This window comes from Perognathus longimembris, chromosome 7 (assembly GCF_023159225.1).
Source record: "Perognathus longimembris pacificus isolate PPM17 chromosome 7, ASM2315922v1, whole genome shotgun sequence".
NCBI classification, from domain to species: Eukaryota; Metazoa; Chordata; class Mammalia; order Rodentia; family Heteromyidae; genus Perognathus; species Perognathus longimembris.
In genome coordinates, this window is record NC_063167.1 from 82134257 (window position 1) to 82155215 (window position 20959).

At 39.0% G+C, this 20959-nt stretch overlaps 1 protein-coding gene across 1 annotated transcript in view; it reads left to right on the forward strand.

The window, feature by feature from the left end:
- Positions 1 to 349: 349 nt before the first annotated feature.
- The window catches only part of Slc30a7 (solute carrier family 30 member 7), a 56481-nt gene continuing 35871 nt past the window's right edge, over positions 350 to 20959 (forward strand). Inside the window, exons 1-6 of the mRNA XM_048352052.1 lie at positions 350 to 663; positions 878 to 979; positions 7811 to 7924; positions 11156 to 11243; positions 11873 to 11999; positions 16668 to 16811. Of these exons, the coding sequence (XP_048208009.1) occupies positions 584 to 663; positions 878 to 979; positions 7811 to 7924; positions 11156 to 11243; positions 11873 to 11999; positions 16668 to 16811 (655 nt within the window). The 5' untranslated portion in view covers positions 350 to 583. The remainder of the gene's footprint in view (positions 664 to 877; positions 980 to 7810; positions 7925 to 11155; positions 11244 to 11872; positions 12000 to 16667; positions 16812 to 20959) is intronic.

The window sequence follows — 20959 nt, forward strand, 5'->3', positions numbered from 1 at the left end:
CGGTGCCGGCTGAACCACTCAGGGGACTCCCAAGTACAAGCAGCACAGTACGTCGCCTCAAGCAAAGCTACCCACTGCGCCCCTTAGGGGGTTGATGGAAAAGGCTCAGTGCTGGGCTCCCGGACAACCCGGAACACTGGTGGTGGGTGTCAGCAGGCTCTGGACCTCCCAGCCCCCAAACCAGGCGGGTCCTAGCCAGGACTGCAAACTTGCTCAGCAATGAACATTCCCTTGCAATCCCCTCCCACTTCAGCGGAGGCCACGCCCACCCAGCGCTGGAGCTGCCAGTCGCAGCTAAAGCCCGACAGCAACCGTGGAGGCCCCGCCCTCCACAGCCGAGGCCCGGTCCCCAGGTCCCCGCCTCTCCCTTTCCCGTCCCAGGACGCGTTGCGCGGCCGAGGCCGGAAGTTGGCGGGTTCCCGGGTGCGTGTCCGTGTGTGTCTGTCTCGCGGCGGCGCGCGGCCTCGGCCCCGGCCGAGCTCTCGGGGTTCCCGTCCTTAGGGGCGTCGCCCGCTGTCACTGTCACTACCCCGCGGAGCCCCTGCGGAGGGGAGCAGGCCGGCCCTGTCGTCGGGCGAAGAAGATGCTGCCCCTGTCCATCAAGGATGACGAGTACAAGCCACCCAAATTCAATCTGTTCGGCAAGATCTCGGGCTGGTTTAGGTGCGGGGGGCTGTGCGTGCTCGGAGGGGGCGGCCGAGAGGGAGGCCAAGAGCGATGGCCCCACGCCAGAGGTGGCCAGGGGACAGCCACCCACCCCGCTCCAGATGCGGAGAAGGGAGTGCTTGTCCCATGGGTCTTGAAAGTGAGGGACCCGGCTTCGGGGTCCCAGCACCCTCCTTGATTTCCGCCTCTTCTCCGCCTGTATCGTGCCCAGGTCCATCCTGTCGGACAAGACGTCTCGGAACCTGTTCTTCTTCCTGTGCCTCAACCTCTCCTTCGCTTTCGTGGAACTGCTCTATGGCATCTGGAGCAACTGGTAACTATAGGGGCGAATGGTCGGGGCGGAAGCGGGGTGGGGGAGACCGGGCACTAGTTGCTTAATGCCACGTATCGCCTCGCCGGGAGACCGGGCTTACCTTTGGCACCACCTCTGCTGCTGGAGCTTTCTCCTGCCCGCGCCTCTCCGGCTGGGTTACATCTGTGAGGATCAGGGCCTGTCGTGTGCTTCCTTCTTCCTCATCTTGCTTGGATAAAGCAAGCTCTCCTGCACGCCTGAGTTTAGCCCACTTGGAATTAATTGGGCGAGTCCTCTGATGTCTGCTGCCTCTTTGTGGGAGTGGCATTTAGGTATCTGAGAGGCTCTGTTCAATTGGTTACTGGGTCTTTGAATAACCTTTGATGATAAAAGTAGCTTTTGATTTATTTGTTTAAAGAATAACCAAATAGCTGAGAAAACAGATGTCATTCTCTTAAGTTTTCTGCTGAAACTGTCTCGTGATTTTTCTCTGGCTTCAGCGACAATGGAAGAATCACATAGAGTTTACTAAAAACACCCTTTGAGTTGAGGGTTCCTGTCATTGATTTTGTTGTTGTGTTTTGAAATTGCTTTGGGAAGAAGTAAATTCAACAGAAGTATGGAAATAAAGTTACTGTGTAGGTATTTGCTGTGAAAGTCTTGCGAACTTGCCCTGCTAATATCACACATCTAGCTGTACTAAATCCATTTTTAAATCTTATGTAGCTTAAATATATATACATATACATATGCATCTATATGTCCAACGAAAGGACCAGGCATGATGGGTCATGCTTATAATCCCAGCTACTCTGAAGGTAGAGATAGAGAGGAATAGTGGTTCTAGACCAGCATGAGCAAAACTTTATATAGAGAAATAGTAGGTATAGAAGAATTGAGGTCTGACTGGGAAAAAACATGAGAACCTGTCCAAAAAAATAACTAAAGTAAAAAAAGGCTGAAGGCGTGGCTGAGATGGTAGAGCACATGCCTAGCATAAGCGCCAAATTTTTAAAAGGCAGGGGATGGCAGCATGTAACCCAGTGTAGAGCACTTGTCTAGCCTACATGCTGTTCTAGGTTTCCTATCACACCCACAAACAACTTTAATGAAAGAGAAAACTCAGAATATTATTCAAAACTTCAGGGTGAAATAGACCCTGGAGATCAGATGCCCAAACTATAATGTTTATGGTTTGTTTTCTACTAATTAAATAGACTTAGTCTCTGTCCTTTTAGGTTTGTTTTAGAGAAGGTCTGTTTTTATTTATTTTTTTGCACCAGTCCTGGGCCTTGGACTCAGGGCCTGAGCACTGTCCCTGGTTTGCTTTTTGCTCAAGGCTAGTACTCTGCCACTTGAGCCACAGCGCCACTTCTGGCCATTTTCTATATACGTGGTGCTGGGGAATCGAACCCAGGGCTTCATGCGTATACGGCAGGCGCTCTAGCCACTAGGCCATATTCCCAGCCTCGAGAAGGTCTGTTTTTAGAGAGAGGTATCTTTGACCTTTATTTCTTTTGAGATTGTACAATGATATTAGGTGATACAACAAACTTTTGAGACATTTATAGTTTTAAAGTGCAAAAATTCAACCGTCAATTCAGTTTTATTAAAAAATACTCAGTCAATGGGTTATAAAGATAATTTTGCCGTCAGTTGGGTATAAAATATATATTGGCACAATTAAATTTTGATATATCTTCATACCTTTTTTACTCAGTTTGCTCATTTGATTGGCACTCTACCACTTGAACCAAACCTCTATCTGGGCTTTTTGCTGAGATGGAGTCTAGTTAATTTTTCTTCAAGGACTGGCCTTGAACTGCCATTCTCCAGACCTTGTACCCAATTTGAATACCTGGGAATTGTGTGTGTGTGTGTGTAGAATCTATATTTATACATTGCTTTTTTGAATCTCTTAGTTAACACCTTTCAATGTATTCTACAGGTTAAAAGTACTAGTCTACTGGGAATGTGGCCTAGTGGTAGAGTGTTTGCCTAGCATGCATGAAGCCCTGGGTTTGATTCTCAGCACCACATATACAGAAAAAGCTGGAAGTGGTGCTTGGCTCAAGTGGTAGAGTGCTAGCCTTGAGCAAAAAGAAGCCAGTGACAGTGCTCAGGCCTAAGTTCAAGCCCCAGGACTTAAAAAAAAAAAAGTATTAATCTAACCCATACTTGAATAATTGTATTTTAGCTATAAATATACAGTATTTATAATATATTTTACATTTTCCTGTAAATTATGCCCTATTTTCGGTATATTTGGTAATTTTATCTTTTTTATATTGTTATATTTCATTTCTTTATATTGTTCAAGGTGGATTTATTACCTTAGAATAAACCATGTGGTGAAATATTTTCTTCTAGGGATTCATATCTGAAGTATTTAAACCATCTCTTTCCTGAAAAGTTAGATGAATATACCTAACTTCTTACATATAGGGATCAAGTAAGAAAAGTACTAAAACTATTATTTCCTATGTCATTTGTCAATAGATGCCACTGCGTAAGGAAAATAGTGGTGGGTTCTTTTGTTCTTAGGTGATGGGCTCTTTACCTTTGGGTGACTGGTTCTGCTGTGCCCTTCTAGTTTATCCTTTCATTGTGTTCAAATCCTTCAGATTGAATATGTAACACTGTTATCTGTTATATCATGATCACTTAGCAGCTATTTATCGTCTTATGCCTATGAACTTTAATATCTATAATCACTTATTCCCCATTTAAATTTATATCAGTGATATGAGGTACAAATCACTTCCTGTTAATGTTTGGGCAGATTGAGAATTTATTCTGACCTTTTCATAATCTGGCTGCTCTTCTTCCTCCTCCTCTTCCTCCTCTTTCTTCTTTTCCTCCTCCACCTGATTATTTCCTTTTGTGTCAGTCCTAAGGCTTGAACTCAGGGTTTTGACATTGTCCCTGAGCTTTTGAGCTCAAGGATGGTGCTCTTCCATTTTAGCCACAACTCCACATCCAGTTGGAGATCAGAGTCTCAGAAATTTTCCTGTCTAGGCTGGCTTTGAACCGTAATCTTCAGATCTTAGCCTATTGAGTAGCTAGGATTACAGGCGTACACCCAGCATCCAGCTCATAATCTGGCTTTTTATGTTATTCAGACCACAATTTTCAGTTCCTTTAGTTGCTTTTAATAATTCATTTCTTTGTGTGACTTATCTCTGTAGGGTTAGTTAGCTTATATTTCCTTAAAGTTCCTTAAATTTCTCACCAAAATCTTCTTTGTCTTAGTCATTTCTGTCTTCATCTTCACTGTAGAGAAATGAAGTTCAAGGGCTGGGTGCTGGTAGCTCATGCCTGCAATCTTAAGTACTCAGGAGACTGAGATCTGAGGATCACTGTTCAAAGCCAGCCCAGGCAGGAAAGTCTCCATGAAACTTATCCCTGATTAACCACTCAAAAAATGAAAGTAGAGCTTTGCCTCAAAGTGGTAGAGCACTAGCCTTAAGCAAAAAAGAGCTCAGAAACAGCACCTTGGGCCTGAGTTCAAGACCCACAAAACACACACACACACACACACACACACACACACACACACACACACACACACTTCAAATTGTGGAGAACTTGAAGTATGGAGAAATGTTTTTCCTTTGGGGATTTAAAGCAGTTCTCACCACAAATAAAGATTCAAGTTTCATAGAAAGAGTTGATAGAGTTGCAAAAAATATGACATTGTTTTGGTTCTTGTTCTAATTTTCATTTTAAAGGAAGACCTTAATTGTAATTGGTTTTTTTGGCCATGCTTGGGCCGTGAACTCAGGGCCTGAGCACTGTCCCTGGCTTCTTTTTTGCTCAAGGCTAGCACCCTGCCACTTGAGCCACAGCGCCACTTCTGGCCATTTTCTGTATATGTGGTGCTGAGGAATCGAACCCAGGGCCTCATGTATACGAGGCAAACACTCTTGCCACTAGGCCATATTCCCAGCCCCCCTTAATTGTAATTGATTTTATCTTTTTTTTTTTTTGGTCTGTCATGGGGCTTGAACTCATGGCCTGGGAGTTGTCCCTGAGATCTTCAGTTCAAGGCTAGTGCTCTACCACTTGGAGCCACCTCTGGTTTTCTGGTGATAATTGGAGATAAGTGTCTTAACAGACTTTCCTGCCTGGGCTAGCTTTGAGCTGCGATCATTGTCAGATCTCAGCCTCCTGAGTAGTTAGGATTACAGGCGTGAGCCACTGGCATGATTTATCTTTTTGGTAGTGAGCTGCCTTCATTGGAAGAATAGCTAAGCTTTTTGGGTATTTTCCTCTTTACCCACTTCCTTTCACCTTTCAGTCAGGATGCAAATTTTAGTAAAGTCTGAGTCTCTCTCTCTCTCTCTTTTTTTTTTTTTTTTGTCTTATTCAGGTCCTTAGTATGTAGCATCTACTAGATGTGTATTACAAACTTGCTGAATAAAGAAATGAATACATAGAATTAATCTAGCCACACCAAATGTGTTAACTACCTCTGTTTGGGGTAAGACCCCAAACTTGAAGCTATTTTTTTCATTCTTAGTAGTTGGAATATTATATGTGTTTCTTTCCTAGTAGAGTGCTTTTGCTTCTAGTATTTTATTTCTCATGGGCTTATTTAAACAAGATATTGTTGTTTCCAAGATGGCTGGTAGAGTTCCAGCTGCCCCTATATCAGAACATCTAGAGTGAGGCAGAAAGTGTGTACATAGTTTTTGAAGGAGATTTATCTGAATGGCATGCAATGCTTTCACCAAAACTTTATCAAATGGTCATGCCTACTTGCATAGGTCAGCCATGTAGTCTGCTGTTTGTCAATGATTCCTTACTAAGGAAGGAAAAGATGTGGACTCCATAGTTTCAGGAAATGGAACTGGATAAAAAAAAAATACAGTGTAATCTTAACATCTCCTGTAGGCAGAAAATTGAGATCCAGGGTTTTATACTTGCCTGTAGCAGGGCCTACTTTCCCTACCATGCTGTCGCAGTATACTTGTATTTGTTCTTATGATCTTCTGTTTTATTTTTACTTAGCCATCTATGTAAATATTTGATTTCAGTTGTATTATTTACCAAAGCCACTGGATCCATTTTTTTCCCTTACTCCAAAGGTTAATATTTTTCATAGAGCTCAAGAGTGTTTGGTCAAGAAATGTTTAAGACAATAATGAGTACTTAGTATATCCTGCTTTGTAATTTGTCTTTTTTTTTTTTTTTTTGGCCAGTCCTGGGCCTTGGACTCAGGGCCTGGGCACTGTCCCTGGCTTCCTTTTGCTCAAGGCTAGCACTCTACCACTTGAGCCACAGCGCCACTTCTGGCCGTTTCCTGTATATGTGGTGCTGGGGAATCCCAGCCCCTGTAATTTGTCTTGACAGATGTCTGCAAAGTAATTGTTTGGTAAAGAAAATGCTTTAATTAATTAAAGTCTTACCAACTTTGCGATTCTCACAGACAGCATTATGTACAAGCTAAGACAATACCTTTTGCTTTCCTGTGGTTTATTTTTATCTTAAGAGAGTAAGTATTCATTTTGCTGAACTATTTATTATTTATTTATTTTTGTGTTAGTACTGGGATGGGTGTTCTCTTAGCTTTTTTTGCTCAAAGTTGGTACTTTACCACTTGAGCCACGGATCCACTTCCATCTCTCATAGACTTTTCCTGCTTGGACTTTGACCTATGATCCTCAGATCTCAGCCTCTTGAGTAGCTAGGAGTATAGGTGTGAGCCACCAGTACCTGGCAGCACAGTTTTTAAAAGACCCTTCAGGATAGTTCTAACACCTACTCCATTTTTGGTTCTGGTTCTGTTCACTACTTTAGTTCTTGACAGTGAATCTTTTTGGTATTCCTCCCATCTTGTTATATGCCCTATAAATATTTATTGGGTAGCCTGCATATTGGACTTAAAAATGATTGGGGCTGAGATTAATAGTGAATATGTTCAGAAATGAGCATATCTATTTTTCTGATTATTAATGTGCGTCAGGATTTTGGTATCTGTCAGTGGTTGGTCTGGTTTGGGTTTTGAGGCTAGCTTTTGCTAGTTAGTTTCTATAAGTCATGGAGTTCAGGTTGTTTTTTTTCCAGTAATTCTCCCTGTGTTTTGCTTAGTGTTTGGAGTTTTGGAGAATGTTCTTGGGAATTCTTACTGTCAATGTATCTACACCATGTGAGAATGTCTCCTTGTACTCTCAATGGCAGAGTGTACTCAGCCTTACACTGTATTCAAGGCTTGATTGAAATCATGGCATTGGCATGGCAACATCAAAGTGCAAGCCCTAGTAATGGTAACAGGTCCTTCTTACTGCATAATAGCATGGCAGAGGCATCTCATGGCAGGGCAAGTAACTCAGAAAGGCATTCACATTCCTTATCTTCCCCTTCTCCCTCTCCCTCCCTCCCTCCAAAGCCTGGGACAGAGAGAGAGACAGAGAGAGAGACAGACAGAGAGAGAGACAGAGAGAGAGAGAGAGAGAGAGAGAGAGAGAGAGAGAGAGAACATCTAATAACAGCAGACTTGAGCCTTGCATTGTGTAATATCCTGGGCTCCAGTAGGTTTTAGCCTCACCCCCAGTAGCCTGTGGCTGTTTTTTTCTACCTCTTTCTTAAAGGCAGCTGACCTTTGCCAGTGACCAGGAGGCAGATTCCTACCTATGCCCAGCAACCAATGGCTTTTGTTTCCTCCCCTCTCTGCTGTAGCTTTTCTTTGTGTGTGGAGTGACATCCCTCTCTATGTCATATTTAAATGTGTGGATTTTTTTTTATAAGTAATTAATTTCTCACGAACAGAGACTGGACCTTAGAATTTTAGAGACACAGGCCTACTGTTTTGTCTGTATTATAATCAGCCGATATGTTTGTCTTTTGCAGCTTAGGCCTGATCTCCGACTCTTTCCACATGTTTTTCGACAGCACTGCCATTTTGGCCGGATTGGCAGCTTCTGTCATTTCCAAGTGGAGAGACAATGATGCTTTCTCTTATGGGTAAGACTGGGACAAATCTTTTTTCAAGATATATAGGAAAGTATACAGATCTTAAGGTCAGTAAGTCTTTACAAATTGAAGATATCTGAACCCTTATAGCCTCACTCAGCCTCTTCTTATTTCTTCCCACTCACATCCCTGAGGATAACTTATTTTCTTAACTTCGTGGGTTGGTTTTGCCTGTTTTCAGAGAATAAAGAATTATAATCTATAGTATGTAATTTTCTTTCTACTTATGTTATTTTGCTTGGGGAGGGTAGGCTCTGGGTTTTACCCAAACTATTTACGTGGGATTGTTAATGCATAATATGGGGGGAAATTTCTCATAATCTGTGTTTTTTCTTGAAGAAAGTGTATGGAAATGATTATGTGATTCCACATTATTGATGGGATACTTTGCTGGTATTTTAAAATTATTTTATATTTTTATATTACGGTTTTATCTGAGTTACATTTTTCAGCTCTACTTTTTTTTTTTTTTTTTTTTTTTGCTAGTCCTGGGGCTTGGACTCTGAGCCTGAGCTTCTTTTGCTCAAGGTTAGCACACTACCACCTGAGACATAGTGCCACTTCTGTTTTTTTTTGTTTTTGTTTGTAGCAGTTTATTGGAGATAAGAGGCTCATGGGCTTTTTGCTTGGGCTGGCTTTGAACTGTAACCCTCAAATCTCAACCTCCCAAGTAACTGGATTACAGGTGTGAGCCACTGGAGCCTGGCTTTGAGCTCTACTTTTATATGTAGTACTTTTCATACTCTTGCTGATTTGGACAATTAACTACATATTTGGATATTTGGGCAGTGTTTTGTTTTGTTTTGTTTTTTGTTTGTTTTGCCAAGGCTATGTATTTGATCACATTAGAGTCCAAATTGACTTTCTGCCTCATGTGACTGGGGAAACATTTCCATTATTTGATAATAATCCTGGGTTTTCTTTTTTGAGCTTATAGAACAGTTTTCAGTGCAATTATATTTATATATAAGCAGAATTCAGCACTCTTTCTCTCCATCCCACCCCTTCCCCTTTCTTGTGCCCTATCCCTTACTAAACACCATCCATAATTAGGCTGTAATACTTTTAGGAAGTGAACATGACTTAATTCTAAGACTTGCTCTGTTCAAGGCTTTGCAATCCCTTGTCTAGTTTTCCTAAGCTTGTCATTTTAAGCTTGCAATCAAGTATAGCAAATATACGAACTTAAGTTACTTGTGTCTAAGAATTTATCAGAATTTATGGAGTATACTAGTAATTTAAGAACTAGAAACAAAAAGTTAGCAAAAAAAAACCCATTTGCCTTTGATCTGGAAAGCTAGTGGTCTTTAAGTCTAAAGGCTTTCAGTTCAGCATTAGCTAGCTACAAGACTAGGGGTAGACTAATAGAAAATGTGTGTGTGGGCGGGGAGGGGGGTTGAACAGTAAATCCTATTTATTACATAAGTTTCCCCTAAGTGAAAGTTGTAGCACTCTATAAATTATTTGAACCTAAATGCACTTTTCTATAGAAAAAAATGCATGCTATCTATGTTAAAAGGTAGAAATATATATTGCTTCTGAGTAGAGAAATTCATGTTATGTTGGAATGTACTTAAAAGGATTAACTAACTAAACGAAATAGGACATATATTAAAAGTTTGTTCTGTTGAAAATTAACCGTACAACTTGGGGGTTGGGACAGGAGGGAAAAACTGGGAGTGAGGAAAGAATGACATTGTCCAAAAAGAAATGTACTCATTACCTGCCTTATGTTACAGTAACCCTTCTGTACATCAAATTTATAATAACCACCCCCCCCCCAAAAAAAATTTAAAAACCTAAAAAAGTTTGTTCTCTCCAGGCATGATGGTCCACGGTCCACTCCTGTGGTCCCAGTGCTACAGCAGCTGAGGCCTGGGTCCTGTAGGGAGTTTGAGGTCAGCCTAGGAAAGCCTCTACACAGGGAGATCCTGTCTCCATAAAAGTAAAATTAAATTAGTTTTTGCTTTACTTTTAGAAACATTTTTACAGCCTGGAGCCGGTGAGTCATGCCCGTAATCCTAGCTTCTCAAGAGGTTGAGATCTAAGGATGAAGGTTTGAAGCCAGCTGGGGCAGGAAAGTCTGTGGGATTCTTACCTCTAATTAACCATCGAAAAAGCTGCAAGTGAATCTGGGCTCAAGTGGTAGAGCACTAGCTTTGAGCACAACAGCTCAGGAACAGTGTAGTGTCTAGGCTCTGAGTTCAAGCCTCCCCATCCCCCCAATTTACAATGAAAATCACATTTAGAAGTTGAAATAGAAAGCTAACAAAACCTTATTTTAGATGGCTTTTTTTTTTTTTTTGCCACACAATCCTCCCCCATGCTGGTCTTGAGCTAGTAATCTTCCTGCTTTGACCTCCCACGTGCTGAGATTACAGGTATGAACTAACATAGTTAGCCTGCAAATGCAGTTTTGATGTTCTGTGATACTGTTGAAGGACAAGAGTCATGCTAGCACACTTCGGATAAAGTGTGAACACGTGTTGTTTCTCTGACTTTAAGCCAGTATACCTTGTGGAAAAGTAAAGTCTTTCTTCAATACTTCACACAGGTAGGGAGCAGAAAGCTTCAGGAGTGCATGAAGAAAAAGCGAGGTATTTTAAAAATAGTTTAATTAGAATTATGTGAACCTAAAATTAATTCTATAGATAATTTACAGTTTGTGCTAAATTTATTAATCCTTGTGAATTAATGAAAAGACTATGAATCTCAAGTTGTCCCTGGGATAATTCAGGATAATTTTACTTGAGAGTAAAGCTCTCCTTTCTGAAGATTGAAAAGCTGAAAGGTACAGAGCAGAACACTTAAGGAATTCTTGGAGAAGCAGGAAGTTAGTAAGTTCTGAAAGTCTTCGTTTCCAGCCCTTTTCTTCCCTTGTTTTATGTTTTGATTCCTCTTTTGCCCAGTCATCCTGTTACTTTTTCTCCAGTGGCACCTTGAGATTTACATTTCTCTGAATGGTCTTTCTAAACCTACTTATTCTAAGAAGATCTTTTGATTGACTTGTAGACATCTGGTGTTTTGTGCTGTTCTACTATTAAACATAATTCATAATTCATTCTCATTAATTTCCTCAATACATGTAAAAGAAAATGGACCATTCTATGAATGTTAGGACTTCACTGGCACTTACAACTATTTGATATGTGTGTAAAATAGATGAATCCATGGTCTTACTTTAAAGAAATGATTCAATTGTTTGGCTTTGCTTCTCTTTAGGTATGTAAGAGCGGAAGTCCTGGCTGGCTTTGTCAATGGCCTGTTTCTGATCTTCACCGCTTTTTTCATTTTCTCAGAAGGAGTTGAGGTAATGAGTAGAGTCAGCAAATTATGTTTCTCTAATGAAAACATTTATTCACCAAAGACATGAAATAGAGTTCTTTTCAACTACCATTATTTGTTGTGGACAGTCTTAGAGTAGATAAAATGTTATGTGTGTACAACAGGAGCTTACAAACCTTTAAAAAGTTAAAATAGATGTGAAACCTCTTGCAAATGCAAAAAGAATGAAATGACAGTGTCTTTGACACCATAAAAATAAAGATCTAACTGGGTAGGGAGGTCAGGTGGGAACTTCTCAGAGAAAATAGCTCTAGAGATCTTTTCTAGTGAATCCTTAATATTTACTATTTAGTGTTGGGTTTTAATAACAAGAAAGAAAATGTAAAGATTAGTGAATTTATGAAAGGCAACATTTGATGATACCAAAGAGGAACATGTTTATAATCAAATGCTTCCATTTCTCTGAAAACAATTGTTACTTTTTCTGAAGTCTGTGAGCACTCGTTTTATTTCTCCAAGCCTTTTGGCAGATATCTTTGAGTGCTTTTACGTCTGAAATGACTAAAGTTTGTAATATAGCTTTACGTTTTTGCCAGTTGATCCATCAGAGATTATATCAATGCTCTTGTATCTGTTGTTTCATGTATTTGCCAGAGAGCCTTAGCTCCTCCAGATGTTCACCACGAGAGACTGCTGCTTGTTTCAATTCTTGGGTTCGTGGTAAACCTCATAGGAATCTTTGTGTTCAAGCATGGAGGTCATGGACATTCTCATGGCTCTGGTATGATGGTTAGAACCCCTTGTGTCTTCATTTTCATCCTGCTGTCTGTCATAGTTACTTGCTTTAGAGAAATTAATCATTGTGAAAGTTTAACTGTATGTTGGTTTTTGATAACAATTGCAGTATGTCAAAAGTCTTTGTAAATGTGTTCCTGAACCATCATTTCTGTGCTCTTGTACTCCAGTGTTGTCTCAGTACTGTGCCAGTATGGCTTTGCTGTGAATCCACCCAGGTTTCTGTAGCTTTTCTCTACAGAAGAGATACCGTTCATGCAAAACAAATATGTAGGAAGCACAGAATCAATCTGGTCACTAAGAATTTGGTGTGAGACACATATATAGTTGTTATTGAGATCCTTCCATTTTTGTATGCAGCATTCCATTTTGTCTAGTTAAGAGGCACATAAAACTCGCTGATGAGTCACTTTGGTATTTTTAACCATGGTTAAAAATGGCTAGATTCATGTCACTAAATCCATAAAAAGTATGCTGTGAACACAACAGGTGTTTTTCCAGATATATGTAGGCCTGTATTTGTACCTGTTAATCACGTGGAGCCATTTATTTACATTCTAGTTAATTAAAATGAAAATATAAACTTTACCTCCTCGCTTATGTTTGTGACATTTAAGTATTCAGTAACCATATGAGGCTACTGTATTGGATAGTGCAGATAGAGAACATTTCCATTATTGCAGAATGTTCTTTGAGTACCCAATGCTATACTGAATTCTCTAATTGGAATTGGTAGAACATAGTAATTTTTTTTTTCATGGAACTGACATCCTAAAGAGATTTTAATTCAAGTAATTTTAAGGGATAATAAAAAGGGATCTCCAAATTTATGTATCATGGTATAATCTTTACGAACTAACTAGCCCCAGGAAATATAATAATTCCCTATATCAATATCAATTATAAACATTTATTAAAAATACACAAAATATAAGCCTCATATTTTTAGATCAAATCTTACACATAAAGGTGTGTAATAAAATTAATAATATTCTTATTTCCTTCCCATTGTTTATGTATCACAACAGACTGTACTAAAGTGCTACTGAAATACATAAATTAATTTTTTTTTGGTCTGAGGCTAACACTCTCACTCATTGGCTGTGAATCACATCTCCAATCCCAAGAAATTAAATTCTAGAAAATAAATAAATTATCTTGCGAAGTATGTATTTGGGAATCTATACAGAATAGTCCCTTAAAAAGAACATTATTATTATTATTTTGGCCAGTCCTGGGCCTTGGACTCAGGGCCTGAGCACTGTCCCTGGCTTCTTTTTTGCTCAAGGGTAGCACTCTGCCACTTGAGCCACAGTGCCACTTCTGGCCATTTTCTGTATATGTGGTGCTGGGGAATTGAACCCAGGGCCTCATGTTCACGAGGCAAGCACTCTTGCCACTAGGCCATATCCCCAGCCCCAAAAAAGAACATTATTAAATAAAGAAAAACAATGAAGTTTAGCATTTTCATTTTGCTTTAATATCTCTTGCTCATTTTTTCCCATGGTGTTTCATACTTAAATTTATCACCCTATTGCTCTTAGACATATTCTTGTTTCTAAGTGAAATTTACCTGCTACCTGATGATTATACTAAGGAACTTAATGGACTGTTCTCCTTATTCGTTCCCAAGACTATTATTTTAGGTCTTATTTTCTAATAATTAGTTGCAAAAATGACTTGAATCTTTTTTTTTGTCAATTGGGCAGCTTGAACTCAGAGCCCGGACACTATCCTTGAGCTCTTTTGCTTAAGGCCAGTGTTCTACCTCTTTGAGCCACAGCCCCACTTCTAGTTTTTGAGTGGTTAACTGGAGATAAGTACCTCATGGGAACTTTTCTGAGAGGAATGGAGAAGGGAACAGGGACATGGGAGCTGGCTTCGAATTGCGATCCTCAGATTTCAGCCTCATGAGTAGTTAGGATTACAGGCGTGAGCCACCAGCACCCAACGGACTTTTGAATCTTTTCTAGAAAAGGTATGCTCAATACTCAACACTATACTTGTAGTTAATTTCTTTGTAGTTAACATTTAAAATTTGTCTTGGCATTCATTTCTACAATTAACTTTTCCAAACAATCAATAATACACATAATATATTAATGTTGAATACCTCCTTTCTGACATACTAAATATAGAATGTATAAACTTAATTAGAATGACATTAGTATGAAAAACTGTTTTTTAAAGTTCTTTTTTTTTTTGTCTGTCATGTGTCTTGAATTCAAGGCCTGGATGCTGTCCCTGAGCCTTTTTGCTCAAGATTAGCAGTCTGTTGCTTTGGGCTAGAGCTCCACTTCTTGCTTTCTAGTGGTTACTTGGAGATAAGAGTCTCACGGACTTTCCTGTCCTGGTTGGCTTTAAACCACAATCCACAGATCTAAGGCTGCTCAGTAGCTAGGATTAGTGATCTGAGGTGCCAAAGCCCAGCTATTGAAAGTTCTATAAACCTTACCTGAGTCTTTTCCCCTAGAATATAGTAATTATGTAAACATTTTTAGCTTCAGTAGACATTTGCAAACTGCCTTATGAAATGTATATCCACATTTATTTCTGGAAGTAAATGTGAATTTACTAATTCCCCACCCACATCAACATTTAACATTGCAGATTGAATACAGTTTTGCTAATAATTTGATAAAAATGGTTTGTAACTTTATTTCACATTTCTCTTATCAATGAGGTTGAACATCTTTCTGGCCTGTTCTTTCAGGCTAGACTTCCAGAATTTTCTGTGATGGTTTTTGCTAGTATCTCTATTGTCTTTTCAATCCATTTATTATATAAATACTTTTACAACTCTTAGGCTTTGTGTTTTATATGTTGCAAGTCTTTTGCCATTCTGTAGTTTTTAAAAATATTTATGTAGAGTGTTTTATTTTGAACATAGTCTAGTTTTTGCCTTAAACTCTTTTCTTGTATATTTTCTGCTTTGCATAAGGAGTTTGGTATTCCCAGCACATAGACATAAACACAATCTCTTAATTTTTTTTTGCGGGGGGGGGGGCAGTCCTGGGCCTTCAACTCAACTCAGGGCCTGAGTACTGCCCCTGGCTTCTTTTTGCTCAAGGATAGCACTCTGCCACTTGAGCCACAGCACCACTTCTGTCTGTTTTCTATATGTGTGGTGCTAGGGAATCGAACCCAGGGCTTCGTGTGTACGAGGCAAGCACTCTTGCCATATTCCCAGCCCTCTTAAATTTTAATTCTTTCCATTTGATGGATATTTTTTCATTTGATGGATTTTTAAAAGAATTTTTCTTCCTGAGTTTTTCATCTACTTATAGTTCATTCTTCATAATGAGTAAGCTAATCTTAACTTCTTTTTTTCACACATGTATGAATAAGCAGACTTTCAATTACCATTTATTAATTGGTTCTTTGTTTTCTAGGCTCTTTCTTCTGGGGATAGCAAGGTCCATTTATTATTTACTAAAATTAATTTAGAATAACTTTGCTCTAATATATATATGTTTCCTTTTTATTATCATGAAAATGGACATTTATTATATAGACCCATCAACATGGTTTGCAATTACTGATTTATGTAACTGCCTTTTAAAATAGATACTAGAAGAAAAGTTACAGGTAAAAAATATATCTAGCCTCTGCTTCCTGTCATTGAAGTTACATTTGCCATTGCTTTTTGGGGGAAGGAGGATATGGGTTTGAGGTACTAGTTAGTTCTTCATTTTACTATGAGAGACTGGCTTTATTGTTTTCACAGGACAGGTTTTTGTTCATCTGAAATGTTTTAATCACCTTTAAAGAAGAGTGTGTAGTAGAATATAAAATTCTTGATTGAGTCTTTTTTTCCCCTCCAACATATTACTAACCTTCCATGCCTTCTGGATTCCATAGATTCTTTCAGAAACTAGTACCTTATTGTAGTTTCTTAATATGTATATCTTTCTCTTGCTGTTAACTTTCAAGTGTTTTTCTTTGTGTTTGATTTTGTATGGTTTGACTATAATGTTTCTAGATTTGCATTGGATTTGATTATTTTCCAGCCATTGTTTCTTTAAAAAAATTTTTTTGTGTGCTATTATTAAGGCTTGAACTCAGGGCCTCACACTCCATTAGCTATTTGCTGATTAACTGGAGATACGAGTCTCGTGGACTTTCCTTCCCAGACTGTCTTTGAACTGTGATTATCAGATCTCACCCTCCTGAGTAGCTAGAATTATAAGCATGAACCACTGCCTTCCAGCATTAAGTACTTTTTTCTGACCCTCCCCTCCCCTCTCACTCCCTTCCCCTCCCCTCAAGTTAAGGCATCAAAGACTGTTGCCTCAACAAGGTTCAGTAGTTTCTTTATAAATGTTTTTCCATTTATTTTGTGCCAGAGTTTCTGAAATGATTGGTTTTTAGGTGCTTCTCCTATAGTTTTAGACAATAATGGGTTGACTAAGGTCTCCTTTTCACCATTCTACAAGATAATTTCTATAGTCATGATGTAATACTAATTTGACCTTCCAGCATTTAGAACTTAGTTTCATGCTCCATAATAGGAACTCAGAATGGTTTGAAGAAATATGTAATACTTTTCCAAGTACATTTTTATTGCATTGAACTGAGGTTTACGGCATTGTTATTGTAAGCATGGTCCATGCATTTTTACTTACCTTCTGTCCTGATGCTGTTTATTTCCTAGGCCATGGGCACAGTCATTCCCTCTTTAATGGTGCTCTCGACCCAGTCCAAGGCCATGGAGATCATTGCCATAGTCATGAGATGAAGCACGGTGCTGCACACAGCCATGACCATGCTCACAGTCATGGCCACTTCCAGTCTCACGGTGAGTGCTGCTAAACCCTTTACAGATGAGGAGATGCTCTGTGTGGGAGCCTTACAAGAAACTTCGTATCCTGTGCCAATCCTTCCCTTTCTCCACCTCCCTCTAGCCCTTGGCAAACACTCTTCACTCTCAGTTGGTGTGAGTTTGACATAGATTCTTCATAAAAACATCACATAATGTTTATCATTCTGTGTGTCTGATTTATTCATGACTTCAACTGTCTTCCACGTTTATCCATGTTGTCCCAAATGGCAGGATTTCTTTTTCAAAGGCTCAAAAATACTCAGCTGTATGTGTACACCACCATTTTTTTTTTTTGTCCATTCAACTTTTGGGGTACATTTAGGTTGCCTGTGTGCCTCAGTTGTGCATTGAACAAGGAAGAACAGATATCTCTTAGAGATCCTGATTTCAGTTCTGTCTGGATCTGACCTAGGAATAAGATTGCTGATGGTATGGCAGATTTTAATATTTTGAGGCACCTCCATACTGTTTTACACAGTGTCTGAATAAGTTGACATTCCTGCCTACACTGTAGTATGAGAGTTCCCTTTTCTCCACATGCTTGCCAATACTTGTTGTGTTTTGTTTTTTTGATACTAGCCATCCTGCCAGGTGTGAGATGATACCTCACTGAGGTTTTGATTTGAATTTCCCTGGGGATTAGTGATGTTGAACACCTTTTCATATACCTGTTTGGCCATTTGTATGTCCTCTTGGGAGAAATGTCTGTTCCTTTGGCCATTTTTTAATCAGGTAATTTTTTTTCTTTTGTTTGCTTAGCTTTGTAGCTGTGTAGTTTGCTTGTAATCCTGTTGGTCTGTGCTCATTTTCTGTGTCAGTCTCTACAATTTGCTGGTTTACAATAATGCACTAGCATACTTTGAGAGCTTTTCCAGCTTTTCACTCATGAATCATTCCTGATTAATTGTGAAAATTCTATTTCTCTTACGCATTCTTCCATTGATTTCTTAAAAAAGAATTGCATATCCAAGAAAGTGAATGTGCTAAACTTTGTATTGCTATGACAAAATAACAACTTTAAAAAATTGTTTATGCAAAGCTGGGCACTGGTGGCTCATGTCTTAGCTACTTAGGAAGAGGCTGAGATCTGAGGATCTAGTCCAGGCTGAAAAGTCTGTGAGACTCTTATCTTTAATAAACTACTCAAAAAAAGGAAGAAGCGGTACTGTGGTTCAAGTGGTAGAGTGCTAGTGCTTAGGCTCTGAGTTCAAGCCCCAGGACTGGCAATAAAAAAAAATTTAATGCATTTTTAAAAGAATCTTCTTTTTGGCATACCATACATAATATTTCAGAATGAAACTTCTACATCATTCTATTGACTAATATTTGTGGACTCTACCTTAGTGATTTGAGATCCCCTATCATCCATTCAGAACCATGGAAGCAATTACAAATTCTCCATCCTGTTTCTTCTTTAACTCTTTGTTTATTACACAGAATTTTAAAATAATGGAGTATATTTGTAATTAGTTTTTAGTCAAACTACAGTGTCTATCAAAATAATTCTATCTCAGATTTTTATAAATGGATATTAGCTATAAAGACATTTACTTTGAAATTTATGTCATAATTAGATGACTGGACTTCTTTTTTAAAAAATATTTTACAAATAATACTCATTTAAAACAGATTTCAACATCATTTTGGCTACTGCTTTTCGCCATTACAAATAAAATACTTGGAAACTAAGTGGAGCTTTCTGTTGGTCCAGCAGTTTCAGTCAGTTCTTTGAATACCTTCAGAATTATGTCCCAAAAGTTATGGTGATGTATCATCAAACTATTTTTTTTTTTTTTTTTTTTTTGCCAGTCGTGGGGCTTGAACTCTGAGCTTCTTTTGCTTAAAGGTAGCACTCTACCACTTCTAGTTTTTTCTGTGTATGTGATACTGAGGAATTGAACCCAGGGCTTCATGCATGCTATGCAAGCACTCTACCACTAAGCCACATTCCCAGCCCTATTGTCAAACTTTTTAAGGAGAGTGACTAATTGAGACTTTCACTAACTAATGCCTACATTGTATCAAAAGCAAAGAGTTAGGAACTGTATTGCCTATGAAAGGATTTGGTGACCAGCATAGCATCATTTCAAGGGGTCCCTTTAATGTTGTCCTGGGCTTTTTTTTTGTATCTCTTGAGCTATGCAACATATTAAGATTCTGTATAGCTAAAAGACAGAAGAATTGACATTCTCAGGCCAATCAGTTTTAGAAAAGCTTTTGAATTTGGTGAACTAGAATTTGGGTCCCTTTCATGTGTAGAATACTTTACTCCTTAACCAAATTGTGAACAACTTTCATATTTAGTGGAATGATTGTAAAATGTGATTATGTAACTCTAGAGTCAGCCTAAGGGAATTTCAACTAATTGTTGATGCCATTCAACATAGACAAAATTGAAATTGAAAAGACAAACAAGCCATAGGTTAATGAAATTAGTTTGTATTGTGTTTCTCCTTAAAAAGACTACAAGTTTTTTTTGTTGTTTTTTTTTTGCTAGTCCTGGACTAGCCTGAGCACTGTCCGTGGCTTCTCTTTGCTCAAGGCTAGCACTCTACCTCTTGAGCCCATAGTGCCACTTCTGGCCTTTTCTGTTTATGTGGTGCTGAGGAATCGAACCCATGGCCTCATGTATACAAGGCAAGCACTCTTGCCACTAGGCCATATTCCCAGCCCCCTACAAGTTTCTTAAGAATGAGAACTATGTCTTATTGATCTTTGTAGTTACAAGATTCTAGCCCAGTCCTGGCATATAGATTAACTCATTAACTCATTAAACATTGTGTTTATCACTGTGTTTGTACCATATATGTTTATAGGTTTGTTTGTTCTTTTACTATCTTGCGGTGATAATTTTCAACCCTAAATAAGCAATACAGGCTGAGTGGTCTTTACCCAGGATGAGTGGGAGCTCAGTGCTCTCTGATGGTTTTCTTGAGTACTTACATAGGCTTTGCCAGGTGAGCATACCTAATCCAAACTCTGAAATGCTCCATACACTGAACTTTGAATATCATATAGTCTCAGATTTTTCAGCCACTTGAAATCTAGATAAGGGATGCTCATCCTGTAGTTTTAAAAGAGTTTAAATCAAATTTTGATCTTTAGATAGGCTTTTTTTTTCTTTAAATTTACTAGAAAAGGTTTTAACACAAATACTGCCCATGTATTAGAAGACTTGGAGCAAATACCATTTTATGTTTGTTTTCTGAGAGGTAAACATTCTTAATAGCCCAAAACTACTCCCATAATCATCATCCTAATAAGCAATATTGATTATTAGTAGGGTTTTTTTTCCCCTCCCGCCCTAGTAGGTGTTTTTTTTTTTTTTTTTTTTTTTGCCATCCCTGGAGCTTGCCTCAGGGCCTGAGCACTGTCCCTGGCTTTGTTTTACTCAAGGCTAGCACTCTGCCACTTGAGCCACAGTGCCACTTCTGGCCGTTTTCTATATATGTGGTGTTGGGGAATCGAAACCAGGTCTTCATGTATACAAGGCAAGCACTCTTGCCACTAGGCCGTATTCCCAGCCCCCTAGTAGGTGTTTTTTTTTTGGCCAGTCCTAGGCTGTGAACTCAGGGCACTGTCCCTGGCTTCTTTTTTGCTCAAGGCTACCACTCTGCCACTTCAGTCACAGCACCACCTCTGGCCATTTTCTGTATATGTGGTGCTGAGGAATCAAACCTAGGGGCTCATGTATACGAGGCAAGCACTCTTGCCACTAGTCCATACTCCCAGCCCCCTAGTAGGTGTTTTGAATGTGCAATAAGTTGCCAGAAATAGAATAAGTATTTTACATGTCTTACCTTTTACAATTTCCTCATGGACTAATGAGATAAAGTTTTTGTTCTCATGACCAAGGCACAAATAAATCATAGTAATGAATAAATTGAAAACTTAGGGTCTGAACATGGGGTTGCAGTCCTTAAAATTTGTGCTGTTAACTATTTTTCCACCTTTAGTTTTCTGTAAGTCCACCATGGGATTCATTGTAACAGGGCCATCGTTTCCTTTTATCTAGAAGACACATAGTCTGACTGGGAAGTATTGTAAACGCTGTATTTATTAGAATGCCGCACCATGCATAAAGCCAGGTGTATTAAAAAATGAACAAGTAAATAAAGCCACTC